The 14,236-nt window shown below is 39.9% G+C and overlaps 1 protein-coding gene across 1 annotated transcript; it reads left to right on the top strand.

Annotated features, from left to right (window-relative positions):
* Nucleotides 1–12,713: 12,713 nt before the first annotated feature.
* LOC139183911 (olfactory receptor 11L1-like) lies at nucleotides 12,714–13,685 on the top strand. The gene has a single exon (XM_070792207.1). It carries the CDS (start codon nucleotides 12,714–12,716, stop codon nucleotides 13,683–13,685), a length of 972 nt encoding a protein of 323 aa, XP_070648308.1.
* The last annotated feature ends 551 nt before the right edge of the window (nucleotides 13,686–14,236 follow it).

Below are 14,236 nucleotides of genomic sequence, written 5' to 3'. Positions count from 1 at the left end.
TCTAGCAATCCTAGCCTCCTAGGAAACTGATCATTTCTAACGAAATCCCTCGTAGGGTCGCTTATTGGAGCCTGTACTCTCATGTTTTCACTGTCAGTAAATTTCAAGTCTCGCTAAGGTCCTTCCTTCAATTATTTTCTAAACTGCCCCATGACCTTATTATCTTTTTATGACATATTGATTTGTTAAAGTTTTTTTTTTTTTTTTTGTCAAAATTTATTTTTTCTCAGTTCAGTTCAGTTCAGTTCAGTCGCTCAGTCGTGTCCGACTCTGCGACCCCATGTATAGCAGCACACCAGGCCTCCCTGTCCATCACCAACTCCTGCAGTTCACCAGACTCACGTCCATCGAGTCAGTGATGCCATCCAGCCATCTCATCCTCTGTCGTCCCCTTCTCCTCCTGCCCCCAATCCCTCCCAGCATCAGAATTTTTTCCAATGAGTCAACTCTTCACATGAGGTGGCCAAAGTACTGGAGTTTCAGCTTTAGCATCATTCCTTCCAAAGAAATCCCAGGGCTGATCTCCTTCAGAATGGACTGGTTGGATATCCTTGCAGTCCAAGGGACTCTCAAGAGTCTTCTCCAACACCACAGTTCAAAAGCATCAATTCTTCAGCACTCAGCCTTCTTCACAGTCCAACTCTCACATCCATACATGACCACAGGAAAAACCATAGCCTTGACTAGACGGATATTTGTTGGCAAAGTAATGTCTCTGCTTTTGAATATGCTATCCAGGTTGGTCATAACTTTCCTTCCAAGGAGTAAGCGTCTTTTAATTTTATGGCTGCAGTCACCATCTGCAGTGATTTTGGAGCCCCCAAAAGTAAAGTCTGACACTGTTTCCACTGTTTCCCCATCTATTTCCCATGAGGTGATGGGACCAGATGCCATGATCTTCGTTTTCTGAATGTTGAGCTTTAAGCCAACTTTTTCACTCTCCACTTTCATTTTCATCAAGAGGCTTTTTAGTTCCTCTTCACTTTCTGCCATAAGGGTGGTGTCATCTGCATATCTGAGGTTATTGCTATTTGTCCAAGCAATCTTGATTCCAGCTTGTGTTTCCTCCAGTCCAGCGTTTCTCATGATGTACTCTGCATATTTTTTTTACTTCCTGTTAATTAGCTCTTAATAAAGAAATATATTGGTAAGTTATAAGGAGATGCCCCCTCCCCCCCAAAAAAATGTGTGTATAATAATGATAAGTCTATAGCCTAACAACAATTCAAAGCATTTAAATAAAATCTGGTCAACTTCAGTGAGTCCCATAATGACTGCACATGTGTTATTTTAGAAGTGGCAAAGCTGTAGGCTAAGGCATTGGTTAGGAAAAATAATCTAACTACAGCCTATCAGTGCTGCAGCACTTGTGAGTTGGGGGAGGCTGAGATACACATAGAAGAAAGATGATTTGACAAAAGGGTGTGATCCCTACTTGGGATGAATATGGTGAGGTCATTAGGTCATCAGGAAGTAGACAAATGTGGGAAACATCTGTCATCTACGCAAAATGCAATTTTTATTTCTTTGAGTTTGAAGGGATGATGGACATGCGTATAGCAAATCATTCAATTTGTTCCTCAGCACAAGCTGCCAGAATCTCAGACACAAGAGTAAGCAAAAAACAAATGGCTCATCGCTCAAGGGAGTCTTAAGATCTATAAGTAGAACTCATACAATTCTAAACTAAAAACTGGGAGAAAAGACATTCACCAGTGCTGCAAGAATATTACAGGGCTCTGAACAAGCTGGGGTTGCGGAGGGTGGGCAGTGGTCAGATTGGGCCCTTGGGAGTTTCTGAGTTAATAACTGAAGAGTGAATAGAAGTTGAAAGGAAGGGAGCTCTGGCAAGGAGAACAGTCAGAGGGCACAGAGTATATAAGCTGAACTATTGCTAGAGGGAGCAGGATGTACCCCATGACATGAGGCAGCCAGGCAGGCTGACGTATGTGTACGATGAGGATGAGTGGCAGTAGATAAGTTCCAAGTGAGTGGCAGGGGCAGATGACTCAGGTCCTTGCAGCTCCAGAGAGGTTTTGTTGTTGTTGTTGTTCAGTCACTAAGCTGTGTTCAACTCTTTATGACCCCACGGACTGCTGCATGCCTGGCTTCAATTCACGTCCATTTAGTCAGTGATCGTATCTAACCAGCTCATCCTCTGCTGCCTTCTCCTTTGGCCTTCAATCTTTCCCAGCATCAGGATTTTTTCCAATGAGTCAGCTCTTCACATCAGGTGGTCAAAGAACTGGAGTTTTAGCATCAGTCCTTCCAAAGAGTATTCAGTCTGATTTCTTTTAGGACTGACTGGTTTGATCTCCTTGCTGTCCAAGGGACTCTCAAGAGTCTTCTCCAGCACCACAATTCAAAAGCATTAGTTCTTTGGAGCTCAGCCTTCTTTAAGGTCCAGTGCTCACATTTGTATATGACTACTAGAAAAATCATAGCTTTGACTACATGGACCTTTGTCAGCAAAGTGATATCTCTGTTTTTTAAAACACTGTTTAGTTTTGTGATAGTTTTCTTTCCAAAGAGCAAGTGTCTTAATTTCATGGCTGCAATCACTATCCTCAGTGATTTTGGAGCCAAAGAAAATAAAAGTCTGTCATTGCTTCCACTTTCCCCCCTTCTATTTGGCATTCCCTCCTCCATCAGACCACATTTTTTTCAGAACTCTTCACTATGACCTGTGCATCTTGGGTGGCCCTGTACACCATGGCTCCTAGCTTCACTGAGTTACTCAAGCCCCTTCACCACGACAAAAGGGTGTGATGAAGAGGCTGGAGAGGTTTGCAGGTCCTTATTCTAAGGACCAGGGCTTGGCCTGGAACTTTGGCAAATGGAAAGGTCTAAACAGTTTGAGGCTGTCTGCTGAAAGTTCCAGGTGGATAATTAAAATAGATTCTAAAAATAAATACAATAGACTCTTTGAGAACAAACAGAAACAGTTATGAGTAGAACATTAAAGATGTGAATTTAGAAAAGAAAGGAAAAGGGCAGAGGGCTCCTTAGTAGAAAAGCAGACCCTGGCTCCAGGCTGAAGACTGTGCTACTTGCTAGATAAGAGGCTTGAAATAAGTTTCTATACCAAATTTCCTCTAAAATATGAGGACTGACTTTGTTAATGCCTCTCATACCGGGCTGTTCAAAGGATTAAATGGGCTAAACAATGTCACACATTTGATACAGGTCCTGGTGTGTAGTAAATATATCTAATTAAAGAAAAAGAAAACAAGTAACAAAAGGGATGGATAATTAGAAAGTAAGCAGGAGTTGTTGTTTTTTTTTTTCTATTTTGCTCAATAATGTATCCCCATTAACTTGAAGAATGACTGGCACATAAGATACCCAATAAATACTGGTTGAATAAACAAGTGAATGAATGAATGAATAGAATCAGTACAGTTCATCCTAGAAGCTAATGAAGGAAAATTTTCAATGACCATTATATGTTCAGTGTGAGATTCATATTTTTCTACAATTAACATATATGATTTTCATATATGATTTTGACTTTGATTTATGTTACTGTGACTTGCAAAGATGCTGAAGCACATTTCTCTTTTATTTGAAAACATTATAATGCAACATAATCCCTTGGAGGAGGGTATGGCAACCCACTCCAGTATTCTTGCCTGAAGACCTTCATGGACAGAGGGAGGAGCCTGGAGAGCTACAGTCCATAGGATTGCAAGTGTGGGACACTAGTGGGGCAACCGAACACACACGCCAAAGGCTAAGGGAAGGTCACTAGCCTTGCATGTGGAGGTCAAAGTGATTTTCAGGAGAGTGAGTGAGCTAATATCAGATGGTACTTCTTCCCTGACTTGTTCTTCAGTCATTGAATTTAAACTCTATTTTGTCTCTAGCTTTGGGAGGATAAGAATGACCTCTGTACGATTGTCCTTAAAAAAAGCAAAATTTCCTTATAGCCCATTTGTGGTAAGTAGTAAGCTGCATTATACTCAGATGTCGTTGTATTTACAAGTGCTATGTGAAAGGCCTCCCTGAATACTTTCTTGTTTAATAGAGTTGGTCTAAATTAAAGTTGTATTTTCTTACAATCATTCTTCTGAAGTGAATAAAACATGTCTTTGTGCTGATTCAATCGAATTTTGATGCACCTACTTTAGAACACTGGAGTGGGTTGCCATGTCCTCCTCCAGGGGATCTTCCCAATCCAGGGATTGAACCCAGGTGTCTCCCGAATTGCAGACAGATTCTTTGCCGTCTGAGCCTCCAGAGAAGCAAATTAAATTTATATTTCCTCACAATCATTCTTCCTGGGTGAATAAAACATGCCTTTGTGCTGATACAATCACATTTTAGTGCACCTACGCCTTTACCCTAACTCCATTCTCTGACTCAGTCTCAGGTTGCACAGTTCTAAATCTTTTCGTTAACATCCTCGCTTCATGCCATCATCCTTCTCTAATACTACACTTCACATGTATTCTGCCTTCTCTAAGGATATAGGATCTTCCACCTCTGACCATTTCTCTCTGCTTCTTTCTTGACTTCCTGACATAGTGACTTTGGGCTCCTGAAACCATCTCTCCAGGGCATCCATGTTTTCTTTCCTAGTCTGAGTCTTTTTAAACAAGGCTCCCAGCGTTTTATGACCATACCCTTACCTCAGCTTTGAGAATTTATAATCTCCTAGTACCCACTCCAGTGTTCTTGCCTGGAGAATCCCAGGGACGGGGGAGCCTGGTAGGCTGCTGTCTATGGCGTCGCACAGAGTCGGACACGACTGAAATGACTTAGCAGTAGCAGCAGTCCCAAATTCAGCCCACCCTGTACTGAAAAAAAAAAAAAGCCAGCCAGAACAAACCTCAAAAGCAACTGAGCCATCACTTTCCTTCCTGCTTGTGGTTTTTAAAAGGATCTCTGTTTTTCGTTTTTACTTTTTTTTTTTTTTCAGTTTTTCAATCCATAAAAAAAAATTTGTCTTTTATTTAAATATAGTTGATTTATGATGTTGTGCTAGTTTCTGGTGTACAGCAAAGTGATTCAGCTAGATAGCTAGATATGGATATAGTATAGATATAGATAAATACATATACATAACTATTATTTTTCATATTCTTTTCCATGATGATTTATTATAGGACATTGAATATAGTTCCCTCTGCTATACAGTAGGACATTGTTATTTATTTTATATATCATAGTTTATGTCTACTAACTCCAGACTCCTAATTTATCCCCCTCTTTCCCCTTTGGTAACCATAAATTTGTTTTCTATGTCTGTGACTCTGTTTCCGTCTTATAAATAAGTTCATTTGTATCTTATTTTAGATTCCATATATAAGTGATGTCATATGATATATGTCTTTCTCTGTTTGACCTATTTCACTTAGTGTGATAATCTCTACGTCCATCCATGATGTGGCAAATGGCATTGTTTCATTCATTTATATGGCTAAGCAGTATCCCATTGTTGATTTTCATTTCAGCAGTTGTATCCTTCATTTTTATTGTTCCTTTTCCCCAGAGTCTATATTGATCATTCACTGAGCTAAGGTTGTCTAATATCCTCTGTAGACACAATCTCAGCATTCATTGGCTTTGTAAGGGGTGCTGACATCTCCAGAGTCTTCTTTGTTTCTTTGGAGGGAATTCAGAAAGAAAATGTGAAGCAGAGAAGTTTCCTTGTGACTGTGAGTGAGAACCCAGGGTTTCTAAGATACTGATCTGTGCAGTGGAAAAAATGCTTGCCCGTGGGCTGTTTTCTGTGCATATGAGCTCCAATCATCACATGTACATGTTAACAAAAGTAGATTTACTCCCTAATGTTATACTTTACAATGGATTTACATTAAGAATTTTTAAGGTCATTTGATAGATTTAAGGAAAAGAATATTATCTCATTCATATTTTTATTCCAGAGTCTTTTACTCTGGGCTTCATAGAGTAAGGGCCCCCTATAGCTTATGGAATAAATTAAATAATATATGCAATGTCCTGTGTGAGATTTGCAATCACTCTCTAAAGAAGTGTTGTAAACCACATTTGTATATTAAATATGAGAAATTTGAGATGTGAGCAAATGCAAGGTATACAAATTTACCCTGTCTTAGCTCTTGGACTGCAAGGAGATCCAACCAGTCCATTCTAAAGGAGATCAGCCCTGGGATTTCTTTGGAAGGAATGATGCTAAAGCTGAAACTCCAGTACTTTGGCCACCTCATGCAAAGAGTTGACTCATTGGAAAAGACTCTGATGCTGGGAGGGATTGGGGGCAGGAGGAGAAGGGGACGACAGAGGATGAGATGGCTGGATGGCATCACTGACTCGATGGATGTGAGTCTGAGTGAACTCCGGGAGTTGGTGATGGACAGGGAGGCCTGGCGTGCTGTGATTCATGGGGTCGCAAAGAGTTGGACACGACTGAGCGACTAATCTGATCTGATCTGATAGCTCTAATTCTAGGTGTAGTGTTTGATGATGCTTCTGGTGTGCTCTACATGCCCTATCAGGTCTCACATCTTTCCATAAACATGCAGGGATTACAAGATCTGGATTTGGGATTAGATATGAAAACCATACCCCAAAGAGTGAACTATCATGTAGTCTATAAATGTTAATTATTTTCCCAAAATTCAACAGCATGTGAAAAGACCTATAATGTAAATTATCCATAAAATTTTCTGCAAAAAAGGGGCAAGATTCAGGCTTAAAAAATTATCTGTCAATACGCCAAGATATTGGGGCTTCCCAGATGGTACTACAGGTAAAGAACCCACCTCCCAATACAGGAGACATAAGAGACGCAGGTTTGATCCTTGAGTAGGAAGATACCCGGAGGAGGGCATGGCAACTCACTCCAGTGTTCTTGCCTGGAGAACCAACGGACAGAGGAGTTTGGCGGGCAACAGTCCATAGGGTTTGGGAGTCGGACACAACTGAAGTCAGACACAACTTGACTTAGCACGCATGCGTGCATGCCGAGATATAGACTATACAGTGTTGGTGGTTGTGGTTTAGTCGCTAAGTCGTGTCCACTTTTGTGACCCCAGGCTACAGTCCATAGGATTCTCTAGGCAAGAATACTGGAGTAGGTTGCCATTTCCTTCTCCAGGGGATCTTCCTGACCCAGGAATCAAACCTGAGTCTCCTGCATTGCAGGCAGGTTCTTTACCAACTGAACCGGGAGGGAAGCCCAGGCTATATAGTACTAACTCAATTATACTACTCCACTTGTGGGACACAAAAAAGTATGGAAGGTAAAAGTATAAGGTGTTTAAATCTGGGAGACAGTACTATAGATATTTAAAAGGATACGTTTTTAATCTGTATATTCTTCCCTTTTCAATGTCTTCTAAAATATATATACACAGGAATCACATTATTTTAAAATCATTAGTTTAAATATTTTTAAAATTATATTAAGTAAGTCAAACACCAATAATTAATTATGTCAGCCTACTTCATCGGACTATAGTGTTTGTGTGATTCACTGGTGAATTCCAATGCCTGGATGAGCTCCAAGCACATAGTAAGTTCCAAATGCATATTTGCTGAATAAATTAATGATAAACCCATCCAAAACACGTGCAATTGTAATTTGTTTTTCTTTTTTCATTTGTTCAATCTTTTAATATGTTATTTTAAATTAAAAGATATAAACAACTAAAATATTAATCAATTGCATGTGATGTTAATAAATATTAATAAATTGCTTCAGTCGTGTCCCACTCTTTGTAATGCTATGTACTATAGCCTGCCAAGCTCCTCTATCCTTGGGATTCCCCAGGCAAGAATACTGGAGTGGGTTGCCATGCTCTCTTCCAGGGGATCTTAATAAATTAGATCTTCTTAATTAAATAGACTTTAATACACTTGGCTTTTTAATCCTGCTATATTATGGATGAATTAAAACCTTTTTCTTTTTCAACTCATCTCCTAATTCTCAGATTCACATATTGTATATTTTTTGTTAGATTGACAGAGTAATACTCAGAATGAACTTGTGTATGCTGCTGCTGCTGCGGCTAAGTCGCTTCAGTAGTGTCCGACTCTGTGCGACCCCATAGATGGCAGCCCACCAGGCTCCCCTGTCCCTGGGATTCTCCAGGCAAGAACACTGGAGTGGGTTGCCATTTCCTTCTCCAATGCATGAAAGTGAAAAGTCAAAGTGAAGTCGCTCAGTTGTGTCCAACTCTTTGCAACCCCATGGACTGCAGCCCACCAGGCTACTCCGTCCATGGGATTTTCCAGGCAAGAGTACTAGAGTGGGGTGCCATTGCCTTCTCTGGAACTTGTATATAGATTGCTTTAATTGAATGAATGAAGACAATTATTTCAGTCATGACTTTTTTTTTTAATTTAGCCACACCTGTAATTAAAATTTGATGAAGAAACACCATGCAACAAAACCCAACTGTCATACATTCAGTCCTCTCACTAATTACCTGCTTGTTAGATTTAAAAAATACTTTTTAATTTGATTTAACTTTTAGTCAAACATCATTAGGATTGATATTAAGTTAAATTTTAAAAATATACTTTCATAAGAATTTAAGAATTGCATCTATCCTGAGTGTTACTGACATATAAACCTCAGTGGGAACTGTTGAATCTCAGAAGGTTGGTTCCATTGTTTACTAGCTTGATTGGCAAATTACAGGGAAAAAAAAAATATATATATATATTTATATATATATATATCTGGGGAACAGAGTACTCAGAAGAGCCAGGTCCCTAAGAAACACAGAGTTATTGAAAGGAAAAGTCTGCTTCCTACAGCATCAAACTCCAACAGAAGATGGCAAATTTCCACTCAAGAAAAAAGCACAGCCCGCATTTGGGTTCCAGGAGGGCAAGGTGCATGTGGTACCCATGATTTAGGGCTCTTCATGCTGTGGTTATTGACAGGTAGGGGAGGTTCTTGTGGACAGACTCGAAGTTTTTCCTAAAGAAATCTAAATGGTACATTTGGTGTTGATGACACAAATTTATTTTGGTTGTTGTGAGTGAATATATTGAATTCTAAAGACTATTCCTCATGACCAAGGCAATTTTAGCCTTTGCTGATACTCTATCTACTTTGAGACAAATTATCTTACCTAAATTGTTTAACATATAAAACTGTAATAGCTGAAAAGTAATCAAAAATGTCTTGAGATGCCAAAGGCCATTTAGATGACTGTGCGACATTGCATATAAAAACAATAACATTCTTGATTATATTTATTTGTGTATAATTTCATATGTATAATTCTCATAATAAAGCTATAGCATTAGATCCGAGGTTACACTGTTTATTCTAGTGCTAAGTAAACTCAGTACAGCATTTTAGAAAACAGATTTTTTTGTTTTTTAAAGCTTAATGCAGTTAAGGTGACTCTAACTCTTGGAAATAATCAGTAAATTATCATTATTTCATTAGGGGTTGAGTTCCTCATTTCTGAAAGTATTTAACCAAAGAAAGGTGATTAGTAAAGTTCAGCTTCCTTGTTCCCTTGGATGCGCATTACTGGAGAAATTTTATATGACTAGGAAATTGGGCCAAATGCCTTATAAACTTAGTCAGTCATAATACAATGCTCCTTTGCTTTCCCTGTGAGCTCCCTGTGGGCCCTTATTGTTCTCCATGTTTATTTTTTTTAATCTACTCATTGTTTATATTTAATTGAGTCCCATGGTAATATACTTACAAAAAAAAAAAGATAAAAAAGAGAGATCCACTAGTGTGTCCCTGGTAACAAATGCATGAAAGTGAAAATGTGAGTCCCTCAGTCCTGTTCGACTCTTTGCAGTCCCATGGACTGTAGCCCACCAGGCTCCTCTGTCCAGGGAATTCTCCAGGCAAGAATACTAAAGCCATTCCCTTCTCAGGGGTCAACTAAACCCAAGGACTGAATCCAAATCTCCTGCATTGCAGGCAGATTCTTTAATGTCTGAGCCACCAGGAAAGCCCAACATGGATTTTGTTAAAATACCATTTTTACTCTATATGACTATTTCATTGTCAAATGAAGATAATTTTCCTAGTGACTTTAGCCAAGTATAAGAGGTGAAAACAAAACATAGCAAAAATAGAGAACTATGAAACATATAAATAAGCTGATTGGCCACATTGTTTCATTTACTTATCAGGAACAGTTCAGGGATATTTATGTTTCCTGTAGAATCTGGGTGTTGCTGTGGGCTTTAAGCAGAGGAATGGCAAGCTCTGTGCCAAAAGTTTCACTCTGGCTGCTTTACTGAGGATTTACTGAAGAAGGAAGGGCAGGTAGCTGTGGAGGGACTGCAAGGAGTCTGTTGAACAATCCAGGTAAGAGTAAGTGGAACTTTTTTTCCCCCCAGAGAGGATGCGATGTAGTTGCCAAATGATGAACAGTTTCTGGATATACTTTCAGGTGAAGCCAGGCAATTTTGGTGAGAAATCCAATACTGGGTCTGTGACAAACAAGAATCAGATTTAACTATGGCTTGAGCAAATGGGAGGATAGAGGGACCTAATGAGATGAGAGAGACTTGCTTCGAGGAGACTGGGGGGTGAGGCAGGAATGCAGGATAGTTTGTTTTGTTTCAGATGCTGATTGAATGTGTCAGTATGCACTTCAAATAGGGCAGTTGTTTACATGAGTCTTATATTCAGGCTTGATTCACCCTTTAGGGGGTTAAAGGCCAAGCGCAACGGCATTTAAAATCAAGAGACTGCTTGAAATCATGAGGGAAATGAGGTAGATTGAGAGGTGTTCAGCCCCAAAGTGATGTATTTTACAGGTTAGAGGATATGGAGATGCTAGAAAAAAGGAAATGGATAAAATGTGAAAAGAAAAATCTATAGCTGAACTCAGAGAGCCCATGGTCATGCATAGTAGCCCCAGAAAGAGGGAAAAATCAAATGTGCCATACCATCAATACATCAGGACGATTAGGAACGAGGATGAATGATTAAAGGGCAATAGTGCAGCAGAATGATTTTGGTGTCCTGAAGAGGGCAAAGCATAATTCAGTGGATTCAAGAGGGAATACAGGCAGTGAAGAGAGACTCCCTTCCAGAAGGGAGGGGGTTAAAATGAACAGACAAATGCAGGTAGTATTTGGAGAAAAGAAGAGCATCAAGACCTTTTATTGCTCTGGTTGCCTTTATAAAAGAGAGAGAAAGTCAGCATGCTGACAAGCTGAGGAAGTGATCCAACTGAGAGGGGGCTACTGTTTATTAAGGGGAGTAAGGGGGAGTAATACCAGAAATACCTTCAGCTAAGTGGGAGGATGCAACACCCGAAGCACCTGTAGAGGGATTTGCCTTAATCTGGGCTTACACTGTTTATTCAGAGAAAGAAATGGGGAGCAGATGCACAGGAACTCAGGTAGGTAGTTGGGGAATTTAGTGGCCTGAGAGTTTGGATGTTCCCTTTGGAGGATTTCAGTTTTGTTTTTCTGGTTATTTTGTTGTTGTTGTTGCTATTTAATAGTACACTAGGCATTAATATTTTGCTGAGTGTATAGATACACAACAAGAAAGTGTTGGGAGTTTGAAAAGAGAAGAACATTATGATACAATCACTAAGGAAAATGGAAAGTGAATAGATAAAGGAAATGTAGAATGAATGCTCCAAGCAATAAGGATGCATTGGAATGTATTGGTTGTAAATTTTAAAATGGCTACATTGTTGCCTCTCACCTCCCTTACAGAAAGAAAACTCACGTATGGCAGATGAATGTTGACTAACAAAAACTGATTATGACAATGAATTGAATGAAAGCAAAAGAAAAATTTGGGTTTCCCTTGTGGTTCAGCTGGTAAAGAATCTGCCCGCGATGCGGAAGACCTCGGTTCAATCCCTGGGTTGGGAAGATCCCCTGGAGAAGGGAAAGGCTACCCACTCCAGTATTCTGGCCTGGAGAAGTCCATGGACTATATAGCATGGACTTTATAGTCCATGGGGTCGCAAGGAGTCAGACACAACTGAGCGAATTTCACTTTCACTTCACTTTCAAAGGAAAAAATTTATTGTTGAATATATACACCAACGCAATGGACATGAGTTTGAGTAGGCTCCAGGCGTTGGTGATGGACAGGGAAGACGGGCGTGCTGCAGTCCATGGGGTCGCAAAGAGTCGGGCATGACTGAGTGACTGAACTGAAGTATATACAGAAAGGAGTGATTACAGTGGCTGAGCATGGTATCCAGCTGGACAAGGACAGCAATGAAGGTACAAGTTAGCTCAGTACAAAGCTTCACAAAAGTGTACATACACATATGCACACAGAGAGCAGGTTATCCTTAAATATTGTTTGAAAGGAGAAACTTTTCCAAGGTATCTTAGGAGTTATGCTGTGTCTAATTTCTTTTTCAGACAAAGCCCACATATGAGAAAAGGAAGGTATTTGCTTCCTTATGTGCTTGACTTTTTTTTAACTTTGCTCTTATTGTTGGTTTCTAAGTTTGATTTCAGTCAGAGTCCTTTTTGGCCTATGTCTTTGAACCTGAGACCACTTGTAGAATTCAGAGAATCCAACAAATGAAGTTTTCTGAAGTTCTTTACAAGACTTCATATCCACATTCAGGTTCTAATCTCAAAATGTATTCTTTAAAAGCAAGATGAAATCATGCATTTGCTCTCCTAAAATGCAGTACCTAGAGATCTGAACTAATTTAAAAATTAGTCTCTGAAGTTCAAGATGTCAGTATTTCTAAATATTTTTATGCCTTGCAAACAATACTTTTCCAAAATGTTTTCCTCTTCTACAGGCAATGAAGTCTCAAAATTTGTCCACTGTTACTGAGTTTCAGCTGCTGGGATTCCAGAACCTTCTTGAGTGGCAGACCTTGCTTTTTATCATTTTCTTGTTCATCTACTTCCTCATAATGACAGGGAATATTGTCATTATTGTAGTGGTGAGCCAGGACCAGCAGCTGCACTCACCTATGTACACATTCCTTAAACATCTCTCCTTTCTGGAGATCTGGTATACATCCACCATTGTGCCCCTTCTCCTAGCCACTCTGGTCTCCCAGGGCCAAGCCATCTCCTTCCACGCCTGTATAGCACAGCTCTACTTCTTTGTGTTCTTCGGGGCTACTGAGTGCTTTCTTCTGGCTGTGATGGCCTATGACCGATATCTGGCAATCTGTAGTCCACTGCACTACTCTTTCCTGATGAGGCCTGAGATCTGCACCAAGTTGGTGGCTATCTCTTGGTTGACAGGAGTTGGCACAGGATTTCTGCCCTCTCTAATGATTTCCAAGTTGGATTTTTGTGGGCCCAACCAGATCAATCATTTCTTCTGTGACCTCCCTCCCCTCATGCAGCTCTCATGTTCCAGTGTTTATGTCACTGAGATGGTAATCTTTATCCTGTCAATTGCTGTGCTGTGCATTTGCTTTATTCTTACACTGGTGTCCTATGTTTTTATTGTATCATCAGTACTGAGAATTCCTTCAGCCTCTGGCCGAATGAAAACCTTTTCCACGTGTGGCTCCCATTTAGCTGTTGTGACTATCTACTACGGAACCATGATCTCCATGTATGTCCGCCCCAGTGCCCCCCTGTCACCAGATATCAACAAGATTATTTCTGTCTTTTACACTGTGGTCACCCCACTGTTGAACCCCGTCATCTACAGCTTGAGGAACAAAGACTTCAAAAATGCTCTTAGAAAAGTCATGAGAAGAAATTGTGGCATTTATGGGGTAAGAATGAAGGAAAATCTCTTTATCAGATAAAGAAAATCAACATAGAACACAGTGAATTAAGTTCAGGAAAAGTGAGTGGCAGGTTCAGAGCCTTGAAACATGAATGCCATCATTTTCATTACATTAAATTCCACAAGTTAATTGGAGAGCATCACCAATTCGATGGACATGAGTTTGAGCAGGCTCCAGGAGTTGGTGATGGACAGGGAAGCCTGGTCTGCTGCAGTCCATGGGGTCACAAAGAGTCAGACATGACTGAGTGACTGAACTAAACTGAAATTCCACAAGTCATAATAAAAGAGTGTCTGCATGACCATTTGCCAACAGGTGCTCAGAAGATAAATTGCCTCTTTCAAACTAATTAGGGTACAATTTTGTCCTGGACACGTTCTTTCATTTCTGATGGGAATCTGATTGTGTAATTCCAAGGCATGAAGATTACATATGTAATATTTTCAGAGTCTATAAAGGGGTTACTCTTAAGTTCATAACCCTGTGTACAGAAAATTATGCATCTTTTAAATACTATTAGGAAATTGGTCTTGTAGACTCAGCTCCTGATGTTATTGGTCCTTGTTAAA

Source organism: Bos indicus, chromosome 7 (assembly GCF_029378745.1).
Source record: "Bos indicus isolate NIAB-ARS_2022 breed Sahiwal x Tharparkar chromosome 7, NIAB-ARS_B.indTharparkar_mat_pri_1.0, whole genome shotgun sequence".
Lineage (NCBI taxonomy): Eukaryota > Metazoa > Chordata > Mammalia > Artiodactyla > Bovidae > Bos > Bos indicus.
This window is presented reverse-complemented; position numbering and strand designations above follow the sequence as displayed.

Bases quoted from the DNA above. Each gene is read 5' to 3' on its own strand.
- LOC139183911 (XM_070792207.1), top strand. From the start codon at position 12,714: ATGAAGTCTCAAAATTTGTCCACTGTTACTGAGTTTCAGCTGCTGGGA.